Source organism: Anabrus simplex, chromosome 1 (assembly GCF_040414725.1).
Source record: "Anabrus simplex isolate iqAnaSimp1 chromosome 1, ASM4041472v1, whole genome shotgun sequence".
Taxonomy (NCBI): Eukaryota; Metazoa; Arthropoda; class Insecta; order Orthoptera; family Tettigoniidae; genus Anabrus; species Anabrus simplex.
In genome coordinates, this window is record NC_090265.1 from 1492701310 (window position 1) to 1492714442 (window position 13133).

A 13133-nucleotide genomic window follows, 5' to 3' on the forward strand; every position below is an offset into this window, starting at 1 on the left:
CGGAGATGACACAGTCATGACTTGGGGACGATGAGCCAGATGAAACAATCCCAGTCCAGTAACGCGGGCAAAATAAGCTAAGTTCCATGTAAATAATATGTAGATTATCCACATTTAACTTAAAATTGTAGTGTGTTGATAATTGTGGTGTTATTATAAAGAAGGTCGATATTTATATCTTCGAGAAATGATTTCAATGTGTAGTGTCTTCGCGAAAGAATGCATAAAGTTGTTTTAACACAATGGATTTAGGTAGTCCTCGATTACGTAAGTGTTCATTCACATATAGTGAAGATAATATTCAATTAGTGGAGAACTTTGAAATATTTCTTCGACTTATTACTAAAGAAATGTACTATACATAATGTGAACTTATCTAGTTGATTTGAGAAATGGAAATAGATCTTCTTAAAGGAAATTGAGACTTGGTTCAATGTCAAATTGTCACCAAAAGTAAGTAAATATTACCTTTATATATTCATTTCTTTGACATGTCGAGTGTAATTACTTGTGTTTTAAATATTAATCAGACCCATAAAGCAGCATCATTGTAATGTGATAGTGAAATATCGAAGTATACGCTACAAAGAAAGGATTAATTGATATTTTTATATGTGGTTGAGAATATAATGCGACGAAATGATGAGATTAAAGTTGTGAATATTAAGATTGGTATATTTGTTGATACAATCGATGTGGAATTAGGTTGTTTACAACAAGAATATGATGAAAGATATTTACTTATGGGTAATTCATGGTAATTTCGCGACATAATTCTGATGCTAGGTTATAGCTGTCCTGATAGCGTTGTGAATTACGTAGAGGCGTATAATGTTGGGTAGATGTGATATATATAAGGTGATATATGTTTATGGAATTTGCAGGCTAATAACGTTGTACGGTCATCAAAAGATTATTTCAAAATAAATGATACCAAGGTATAGTCTTGGTATTTTCTGGGAGAATTTCACATGTTGTATGGAGTTTTAACTGATTTATGTTGAAGCTATAATTGATTGGAGAATGTATCTTCATAATTTTGTGTTACTACCATTTTAAAAAAAAAATTTCATCTACGGTATTTCTTAAAATTTTTCGCGATTAGGTGATAGAATTTAAAAAAGAATTTGACCTTGGTAGATGTATGACCTATTTATATAAATGACTACGCTATGTTAGAGAATTCCTGCATAATTTTCAGGAAAGATTGCGGATATATACATCCAATAATAGATATTTCTTATATAAGAATATATTTATTTGTTGGCATATATTCTAAAAATAGCCATTGGAAGCTATGATAACTGGAACTTTTCTTATTCTGCTTACGTTACGAATGAAATTAATGAAATAATATGAAATTAAGAATCAAAGGTTATAAAAAAATATATAATCAAGCATTTTTGACATTCGACAATATTGTTATTCAGGATAATTGAGAAATATGTTGTCTGATATTTTGCTATTTTGACATTTCTGTTAATAAGTACAGCATTTTCTTTTAGTCAGATGATGATTTGACTTTGGTCAAGGATTTTATTAATTTTTCGAATGAGATTATGAAGCATGTAATTGAACGTTACGATAAATTAATCATCCTAAGTTACTTGATGCTCATAAATAAAACTAGAACTCAAGAATTTAAATTATTATTATTGCTATTTTATTTCATTATTATAGAAGATTAGTTTAAGTTGAATTCTTGGAAGATGACAGTTGGATGAACTTGAGAGTTGATTTTTAATTGCATTTAAAAAAACAGATTTTTCGGATGTACTAGAGAAAGGGATAACCGGTTTCCCAGTCGAACACACGTAAGAAACATTTTTTTTATGAATAATATTTATCCCTGAGAGGTATCGTGCAGCTAGCCAGAAACTTATTTGACACCAACAGTGAATCGTGGGAAGGAGATTTTCATCCTAGTCAAGAATATATCAGCGGAAGAAAGTTTAATTTTGTCGGGTTAAAGAAGAAAGGTATAGCTGCCGGTACACATTAATGCGACTGAAAAATTTAATAAAAAGGCGCACATGTCCCATTAAAATTACATATATTCTCCATTATTGTGTTTTCTGTCGAAATTACAATATGTCAAATTTGGATTTCAAATAGCAAAAAAACTGTACGTGATAGGCAAAAACTGTTTACATATTTGAAATCAGCACACCTAAATTAGGATAAATCATCTCTTCAACATTTCACCGGAGAAAATTTTTTTTTTTCGCAGGCCGGTGTTACGGGATTCTTCCTCAAAATTATCAATATTTCTAATTTTTGCACAAGTTAAATTATTTATATTTTATTCTTATCACATTCCTGTGCCTAAAACATTACAACACAAAATTTTATGCACTTATTTTCAATAGTTTATGAACTATGAAGAAAACCATAATAAGCAACACACATGGCAGAATAGGATGTACAAAGTGAATATGTGCAAGTAAACATTTTGAAGCAGTGGAGATAATGAATTTTTATACAAATTTAAAGGGGAAAGTGTAAACGGAGCAGTAACAACACTGTCACGTGCTGTCTTTACTTCTCCAAACAGGCATCCTATTGCGTGTCCACTCTGCGGTTAGTGTACTATGCACTTATTACACTGGCAGCCATATAAAATGATCATCCATCAGAGCAGGGAGAAGAGTAGTAATTATATTTGCAGCAATGTAAAATGGTCATCCAGCAATGCTGAGTGGAGAACAGCGGAGTTAAGCGAGAATGAGAGGGTGCAACGTCTATGTTGCTACAACAACAACTACCAAGTAAAGTACAGCAAGTTTCTCTCATTGGTTCGCTGGCAAGTGTGTCCAGCTTATCTGCCTCCCGTTGACACATCACTTCCTGTTACACAGCGCAGCAACAGCACGGGAATGCCCTCACTTCACAGTTCAGGTTCGTGCTTAGAAAGTGTATTAAGTGTTGGTCTGTCACTCCAAGTGTTCTCGAGTTGTGAAGTGTTACTTTGGGGTATAATACCCATAATGCCTCCACATGTGTACACGGTGAAGGAAAGGATAATTATGTATGATAATTATGTGAAAACAGTCTTGCAGGGAAGTCGACAGGTGATTTGTAATACAAATTCCAGGTGTACGCCCTCCACATAGAGATACTGTGCGGAAACTCGTAAAAAAATTGAGAGGAACTGGTCCTTTACTTGATAAGGAGTGTAGTGTTTAAAAAATTGTACTTAAAAGAGGAAAGGTAAATGAAATCGCAGAAAGTTTAGAACATACACCTAATAAATCCCTAAGAAAATTCGGACAAGAAGCTGCTGTTTTGAAGAGCACAGCATGGTGGGCTACGAAAAAATAAAAAATGAATTGTATGCAAGGGCCCTCACACATTGGACGAACTAGAGGAACATATCCAAAGAGAAATAGCCTCAATTACGGAAGACAAACTTGAATCGGAGTTTCTTGAGACGATGCCAGAAATCTGTGAATGCAGGAAGAAAACATTTCCAACATCTCCTATCATAAGGTATGAGCTTATTTTCTTATTTCTTAGTTAATAATTTTTAAAATTTTATTTGTTTTCTCATGTCATGCTGGGATAAAGTGAGCGAAGCTCTGTCCTTGTTTCTATGCTGCGGAGCGGGGAGTGATAAGTCATGGGAGGCAGATAAGTTGGGCGTGCCTGCTGGCCAACTGATGAGAGAAACTCACTGCATATTCTATAAAAAGAAAATATATAAATGGAAAAATTAAAGAATGAAGATGTGCTTCCCCCATAAGCATAAAGATAATAATTTATTAGCTAATGTCAGGTTCATCATTTCAAAAAGATTTTGGATATATTACACAATTATATTTCAGATGTTAATTGATAGCAGAAAAATATGAGCAGGAGCACAATGTAATACTAATTATTCTCTACCTGTGGTACACCATCTTCTTTGGCTGCATCTACCATATTATCCAACAACTGTAATAATGATGCAGCAGCAATCACATGACAATTCACCAAGTCAGCCAAGAATCGAAGAGAGTAACGTGCAGCATCCCATTTGCATGCCTTCAGGGAGTCCTTGAAATTACGGACCATGTATTCCACAAACTATGGAAGAAATAATTTTTTTGTACTTGGTACACAATATTTTCAGTAAAAAATGACACTTAATAAGGTAAACACAAAGACAGGTCTGTAACAGAATAGGAAGCATCAGAACAAGAAGACAAGGACAAAAAGACAAATAAGGACCAGGACAATCTCTACATCTTCAAGAAAATGTTAAGGCATTAGAGCTGAACATCCTCAGATTCCACTAATCAAAATTTTACACTTTATAAACAACACATAGAAAATATGTACAAGTAATATACATACATTTTTCAAATCATAAACAAATTTAACTATCTTCTATCACACACATAAGCTGGCCTAAACATCATGATACATACTGTGCAATCCACATCAATGAAATTTTGCAAATACCAAGTGATGTACAGATATACTCCTATTCAAAACCAACTGATATAAATACAGCAATCATTTGAATACATTCTGATCTAAATTGTAGTGACTATGGAAATAGAAACAGTGTATGAATAAAGCCCAATAAAATTCATATTAGTATATTATTATAAATACCCATCCACCTAACCACCATCATTTCAGTGCCTTTCAGTGTTCAGTGTGTGAGCCTATGTGAATTTACTAAACGTCGCTACTATCCTCTATTTGCAACTAGTGCTGTGGCCTCCTTTAATTCTATACCACTTATCTTTAAAACGTTAGAAACTGAGTCTAACCATCGTCGTCTTGGTCTCCCTCTACTTCTCATACCCTCCATAACAGAGTCCATTATTATCTTAGGTAACCTATCCTCAACCATTCGCGTCACATGACCCCATCACTGAAGCCAGTTTATGCATACAGCTAATCCATTGAGTTCATTCCTAACTTAGCATTTATCTCCTCATTTCGAGCACCCTCCTGCCATTGTTTCCATCTGTTTGTACAAGCAATCGTTCTTGCTACTTTCATGTCTGTTACCCCTAACTTATGAATAAGATATCCTGAGTCCACCCAGCTTTCACTCCCATAAGGCAAAGTTGGTCTGAAAACAGACCGATGTAAAGATAGTTTAGATCGGGAGCTGACTTTCTTCTTACAGAATACTGTTGATCGTAACTGTGAGCTCACTGCATTAGTTTTACTTTACCTCTCACTTACTGTATTACCATGATGGGAGAACACACATCCTTAATACTTGAAATTATCTAACTGTTCCTGCTTTGTACCACCAATCTAACATTCAATTCTCTTGGATTTCTTACCAACTGACATCAATTTAGTCTTAGAAACACTAATTTTTATACCATACTCAATGCACGTATTTTCAAGTTCCAAGATATTAGACTGCAGGCTATCGGCACAATCTGCCATTAACCGCTCAAGCTGGTTCGACGTGTGCGGACCTACCATACATTAGCCAGGAGCGGTTTGACGTGTACCTGTACGGACTAGGCTAGCAATGTTTTAGATGTACATATGTGTGCCATCTGTTGGTTGTCAATGTGAACTTTTAGCATGGCTCGCAGCACAGGGTATCATTCTATGCAGGGGAGTATCTTCTACTGTAATGCGGCATTGTGTTGGCGTAAAAGATTTGTTTCATCAACGCCGATCGTTGTAAACAACATGACAGCGCCCTCGCATGGACTGTATTTATCTTATGCAGCTTTCGAATGCATATTAGGTGAAAGTAGTGATGAGAATAATCTGAGTGATAATGAAAGTGTTAGTGATGATGATTATGCACGGCAAGAAAATAAGTGTGATGTAAATAATGCAGTAATATAAGTGAATGCTCACCCGAGTGGTCATGGACACCTGTTGATTCTAATTTCATTCCAATGAGAAGGTAATTAGGAATTTTGTTACTTTGAATGCCGCCTTTTGTATGTAGACGCAACATCCGCATGATATGAACTGCATATCCACTTATTTTAAACAAAATCAGACAAGTCGTTTAGAAATTATAGCCATGGTTGTGACAGCATGTATAATTGTGATATTTTTCTAAAATTTATTACAGCTGGAAGGTAAAACTTGGCCAACTTTTAATACCCTGAAATTTCAAAGGCAGTATCACATATCTCTAATGAAAATTTACATGATACTTGTATGTGTTTATTTTCTCAAATTACATTTTAAATTCATTATAAATAAAATTATGATTTCACAAGGCACTTTTTAAGCCTGATTTAATTTTTTTGAAGTAAAAAATGGGGGTCGTGTATCATTCAGGGTCATCCTAGATTTGAAAAATATGGTATTTTATCATGTCGATACCCAATGCAAAGAATGTAGTTCGCAAGAAAAAAGAAGGCTTTCAGTCGTGCTCAGGAGCCAATCTTGTGAAATGTTGTGTAAAGTGTAGGATTTGGGGCGGGGAAAACATAACACGGCACCGCTCTTGCCTGTTGCTTTAGTGGTTCAGAGGACAGCTGAAGCCACAAAAGTCATCAGGAATACCGTAATTAATGTATGGAAACAAAAATACTTTGCCGAAACTGGTCCCAAATAAATGAATATGTGATGACTTTATAATTATCACTATTTCTTGTATTGAATAGGCGGATCCTTATACCTAACAATTTCAAATGTAAATCTTGATTGAACATGGACCTTAAAAATGAAATTTTTGATACTAGATTAACAAGAAGCGGGATCATCCAGATTTGAAACTCCCGGAATGAATGAAAATAGGCCTAAGATAGTTACGGAATCAGTTTATTTTCTGTAAAAAGATATCCGTAGACATATTTACTCCTATTACCACAGTGCTAATTGCTTTACGTCGCACCGACACAGATAGGTCTTACGGCGACGATGGGACAGGGAAGGGCTAGGAGTGGGAAGGAAGCGGCCGTGGCCTTAATTAAGGTACAGCCCCAGCATTTGCCTGGTGTGAAAATGGGAAACCACGGAAAACCATCTTCAGGGCTGCCGACAGTGGGGTTCGAACCTACTATCTCCCGAATACTGGATACTGGTCGCACTTAAGCGACTGCAGCTATCGAGCTCGGTCCTATTACCACAGAAGATGGTTGTGGCATCATACACAACCATTAACCCGGCTCAAGGGAGATAGGATCTCCTTCCCTATCCTCCACTTGAGTAATTCTTGTCTGGCGCATCCACGTTGCGGGGGTGGGTATCCTCCACATTAGTAGGCCAATGTGAAGGAGAGCTAAATTCAGGCGGGGACCCAGTCTTACAGGGTATAACGTGGAACCCATGCCCAGGGTTACGAGTGAAGACCTTAAAAGCATCTTAGGCAGAGAAGTAGACCTTCGGAAAGGTGAAGATGGTAGATGAGGCAATCCATCCTCTCTGGGGAAAATTAGAAGAGGAAACCTCTGCTTTGTGGAGAAGAGGGATCTTCAAAGACTAAGAGAGTAAACCCTGAAAGAAAATCCTCATCGATGTGTTAGGCTTAGCAGGTCAAAAGATGAGTGAAGTTGTGTTTGCTTTCAACTATAGTACAAGCCTTGGATGGAAGTTTAAAAATGGAAATGGAACTGACAAGTCTCTGGCTACAGTTTCACAATATGATGGTAATGCTGTTCGTGCAAGTATTAGATCAGAGAAGAAAACCCGATTTGGAACAATATATATTTTAACAATGAATGGGAAGGAAAATGAATTGATTGGCCTAATGGAGAGATGAAAACTTGACATCCTGGCATTAAGTGAAGTAAAATGGAAAGGTAAAGAGAAAAGAAATGGAGTGGGATTTATAGTCAATCAGAATGTTGAACCAATAGCTAAAGTTGAGTATGTAAATGAAAGAATTAAAATAATCCACATACATGTAAACAAGGAACTACTGAAGATAGTACAGGTGAATGCTCCACAGACAGGATGTAGTGTGGAAGAAAAAGAAAATTTCCTCAATGAACTGGAAACACATATTGTTGGAGATGGGATCATGACAATGGGAGATCAAAATGCTCATGTGGGAACTGATAGAATAGGATATGAGAATGTTTTGGGCCCACATGGGTATGGCGTTAGAAATGAAGATGGAGGAAAATTGTTGGACTTTTGTATCAGAAATAACCTGATAATAAAGAACACATGGTTTATGAAGAGGAACAGCCATAAGATCAGCAGATATAGTTGGCATGGACAGTATGGAACACTCATCGATTTTGTATTAACAGACAGAGAATAGGAAAATAGTTATGAATATAAAGATAATCCCCAGTGAAAGTATGGAAGGTGGTCATAGATTATATTAACTGTGGAATTAAAACAAGTAAAAATCCCTAAAATTATACTGAAGAAGAAACCAAAGATCAAGATTTGGGAATTCGAGGAGGAGGATAAAAGAATGGCATTCCAACATTGGATAAAAAAGAAGTTGCCTAACATGGAAATACGAAGTGAAGAAGAAGAGTGGGACAATTTAAAACAGACATTTGTGGAAGCAACAACTGAGGTATGTGGGAAAACGAAAGCAAAGGTTTCAGGGAAAGGAGACATGGTGATGGACAGACAAAATAAAAAAGAAATGAAAGGAACAAGGTGAAGAAAGAAATGGATAAGGAAAATAAAAAAACGTATCAGAGTTATGAGAATAAGATAGAAAGGTTACATGTGGAATACAAAAGATAGAAGCTACAAGTAAAGAGGAGTATCAAGGAAGAAAAGGAGAAATGTTGGGGAGAGTTTACCAACAAAATTGAGCAAGATAGTCAAGGAAATCACAAAATATTATACAGAGTAATAAATTCGAGAAGAATAAATCAAGAAAAAATCAAGGCATTAGAGAGAGAAGATGGATCCATTGTACATGACGAAAAGGGTCTTCAGAAGGTGATGGCAAAGTATTTTGAAAAACTTTATGAGGATGACTGCTTGGAGGAAGAAGGAGATAAGAAAAGGGAAATACTGGATGGAGAAAAAGAAGAGAACTCGATAACATGGCTGGAACTTGAAAGGGCAGTGAAAGCAATGATAAAAGTTACAGCAAGTGGAAGAGGCAAGTTCAATGCTGATATGATTAAGGCAGCAGGAAGCATTGGACTACAGTGGCAATTCCAAGCCATCAACGCCATATGGAAGGTTGAAAGGATACCTGAAGATTGGCAACATGGAAGCATTGTACCATTGTTCAAAGAAGGAAATAGGAAGAAATGTGAAAATTATACAGGTATAACCCCATTATCACCTGGGCTAAAAGTAATGGAGAAAGTGATAAGACAAAAGACTGAGGGATATAATAGAAACACAGAGGAAGAACAATATGACATTAGACCAAAGAGATCAACAATAGACTTGATATTTACAGTGCGAATGATAATGGAAAAAAAATTACAAAAGAACAAGGAAATCATCTTTGTATTTTTGGATTTGGAAAATGCTTATGATAGAGTTAAGAGAGAACATATGGGAATGCCTACTGAAAATGAATGTACCAAAATAATTACCGGTAATTAACATATATACATACATTATCATTATAGACTGTTATGTCTTTCAGCATTCAGTCTGCAAGCCTCTGTGAATTTACGAAACGTCACCACAATCCTCTGTTTGCAACTAGTGCTGTGGCCTCATTTAGTTCTATACCTCTTATCTTTAAATCATTGGAAACTGAGTCTAACCATCGTCGCCTTGGTCTCCCACTACTTCTCTTACCCTCCATAACAGAGTCCATTATTCTCCTAGGTAACCTATCCTCCTCCATTTGCCTCACATGACCCCACCACCGAAGCTGGTTTATGCGTACAGCATCATCCATCGAGTTCATTCCTAAATTAGCCTTTATCTCTTCATTCTGAGTACCCTCCTGCCATTGTTCCCACCTGTTTGTACCAGCAATCATTCTTGATACTTACATGTCTGTTACTTCTAACTTATGAATAAGATATTCTGAGTCCACCCAGCTTTCGCTCCCGTAAAGCAAAGTTGGTCTGAAAACAGACCGAGGTAAAGATAGTTTCGTCTGGGAGCTGACTTCCTTCTTACAGAATACTGTTGATCGCAACTGCGAGCTCACTGCATTAGCTTTACTACACCTTGATTCAATTTCACTTACTATATTACCATCCTGGGAGAACACACAACCTAAATTATTGACCTGTTCTAGCTTTGTATCACCAATCTGACATTCAATTCTGTTCAGTTTCTTACCTACCGACATCAATTTAGTCTTTGAAAGGGTAATTTTCATATCATACTCATTGCATCGATTTTCAAGTTCCAATATATTAGACTGCAGGCTTTCGGCACAATCTGCCATTAAGACCAAGTAGTCAGCATAGGCCAGACTGCTTATTACATTTCCACCCAGCAGAACCCCTCCCTACCATTTTATACCTTTCAGCAGATGATCCATGTAAACTACGAAAGATTACAGCCTTGTCTAACCCCTGTAAGTACCCTGAACCAAGAACTCATTCTACCATCAATTCTCACTGAAGCCCAGTTGTCAACATAAATGCCTTTGATTGATTTTAATAATCTACCTTTAATTCCATAGTCCCCCAGTATGGCAAACATCTTTTCCTTCGGTACCCTGTCATATGCTTTCTCTAGATCTACGAAACAAACACAACTGCCTATTCCTCTCGTAGCATTTTTCAATTACCTGGCGCATACTGAAAATCTGATCCTGACAGCCCCTCCGTGGACTGAAACTGTAGTCATGCATTGTAGAAAAGAGAGAAAGAGAAGCCAAGTGAACATAGATGGAGAACGGTTAGAGAATGTAGAACAGTTAACATATCTGAGTAGCATTATTAACGGAAGTAATGAAATCAACCCTGAAATTAATAACAGACTAAGTAAAGGTACCTACAACATTTTATCAAGTCAGAGAGCTTTTATGGGATGATAAAGTACCCAAGAGAACGAAATTAACAGTCATTCATACCAATAGTAACATACGGACTAGAAATGCTGGTAACTAATAAGAGACAGGATAGTAAGATCCAAGCAGCAAAAATGAAATTTTTAAGAACATTGGTTAAAAAGACAAGATGAGATAGAATTAAAAATATTAAAATCAGAGAAGAGCTAAATATATAACTGTTAGTACAGAAGATACAGAAAGCAAGACTGAGATGATTCGGAAATGTAAAAAGAATGGGAAAGGAATGGGTAGCAGAAGGGAATTGGAAAGAGAAGAGAAGTTAAGGGAAACAGACCAGTTGGAAGACTGAGAAGAAAGTGGATGGATCAGATTTGGAATCAATCAATCAATACTGATCTGCATTTAGGACAGTCACCCAGGTGGCAGATTCCCTATCTGTTGCTTTCCTAGCCTTTTCCTAAATGATTTCAAAGAAATTGGAAATTTATTGAACATCTCCCTTGGCAAGTTATTCCAATCCCTAACTCCCCTTCCTATAAATGAATATTTGCCCCAGTTTGTCCTCTTGAATTCCAACTTTATCTTCATATTGTGATCTTTCCTACTTTTATAAACGCCATTCAAACTTATTCGTTTACTAATGTCATTCCACGCCATCTCTCCGCTGACAGCTCGGAACATACCACTTAATGGAATTGCTAGGTGGGCATTAATTCCATTGTGGAGTTTTATCTCCCGTATGCAGTTATCAGACTGTGCTTCATAAATAAGCTTCTGATAAGTTCACCTGCATACACCCCAGCGTCAGTGGGTAGGGTCTGACACATCCCATTCTGAAGAGTCTAGTGTCAGACCTAAGACGAAACGCTGGTTAATAGAGCAAACGCCGGAAAAGCCATCCATCTAATTTTTGATCTGACATACCACTTAGTCGAGCAGCTCTTCTTCTTTCTCTCAATTCTTCCCAACCCAAACATTGCAACATTTTTGTAACGCTACTCTTTTGTCGGAAATCACCCAGAACAAATCGAGCTGCTTTTCTTTGGATTTTTTCCAGTTCTTGAATCAGGTAATCCTGGTGAGGGTCCCATACACTGGAACCATACTCTAGTTGGGGTCTTACCAGAGACTTATATGCACTCTCCTTCACATCCTTACTACAGCCCCTAAACACCCTCACAACCAGGTGCAGAGATCTGTACCCTTTATTTACAATCTCATTTATGTGATTACCCCAATGAAGATCTTTCCTTATATTAACACCTAGATACTTACAATGATCCCCAAAAGGAACTTTCACCCCATCAACGCAGTAATTAAAACTGAGAGGACTTTTCCTATTTGTGAAACTCACAATCTGACTTTTAACCCTGTTTATCAACATACCATTGCCTGCTGTCCATCTCACAACATTTTCGAGGTCACGTTGCAGTTCCTCACAATCTTGTAACTTATTTATCACTCTATAGAGAATAACATCATCCGCAAAAAGCCTTACCTCCGATTCCACTCCTTTACTCATATCATTTATATACATAAGAAAACATAAAGGTCCAATAATACTGCCTTGAGGAATTCCCCTCTTAATTATTACAGGGTCAGATAAACCTTTGCCTACTCTAATTCTCTGAGATCCTTTTTCTAGAAATATAGCAACCCATTCAGTCACTCTTTTGTCTAGTCCAATTGCACTCATTTTTGACAGTAGTCTCCCATGAATGATTAAAATTTTTGTTTTAATAGACATAAATAATCTTATTGATTATTTTTAAAGTGTTAAATTTATATATTTTTATCAATGTATATTAGACATTCTTTGTGATATACACCAGGATCAGGGCCCTGACCCACCAATGATTTATGTTAACTATTGCTGATGATGCTCACAAAGTTGAATGAGACATGTCCAATTTGTGATTAAATGGTTTCATCCTAAATATAGGGATTTTGTGTATTGGAAAGGTGGTTCATTAATTATAATAATTTGATACTCTGAACTCCAATACGGTTGGAAAATGAGATTTATAACTTGTAAAGCTGTGAACCGTGTAAGTGTGGAAAACTGGAAAAAGTTGTGAACAGCACCAAAAACAAAATTAATGACGTTTGGGAGAAAGAGGATATTGTGGAAGGATATATTGAAAATTTTATCATTTCATTAAACTCAAGTGGGAGTGAGAGTTCAACTGACAATGACCTGGGCAGTAGCGACTTGAATATAAGTAGTACTGTATGTTCACTTTATAAAGGATTTATTCCGTGTATGGACTACAAGGATACAGCTACCAGAACC

The 13133-nt window shown here is 36.5% G+C and overlaps 1 protein-coding gene across 1 annotated transcript in view; it reads right to left on the bottom strand.

The window, feature by feature from the left end:
- The window catches only part of Cbp80 (Nuclear cap-binding protein subunit 1), a 191935-nt gene that overhangs the window by 160017 nt on the left and 18785 nt on the right, over nt 1-13133 (bottom strand). Inside the window, exon 4 of the mRNA XM_067137981.2 lies at nt 3886-4065. Within this exon, the coding sequence (XP_066994082.1) occupies nt 3886-4065 (180 nt within the window). The remainder of the gene's footprint in view (nt 1-3885; nt 4066-13133) is intronic.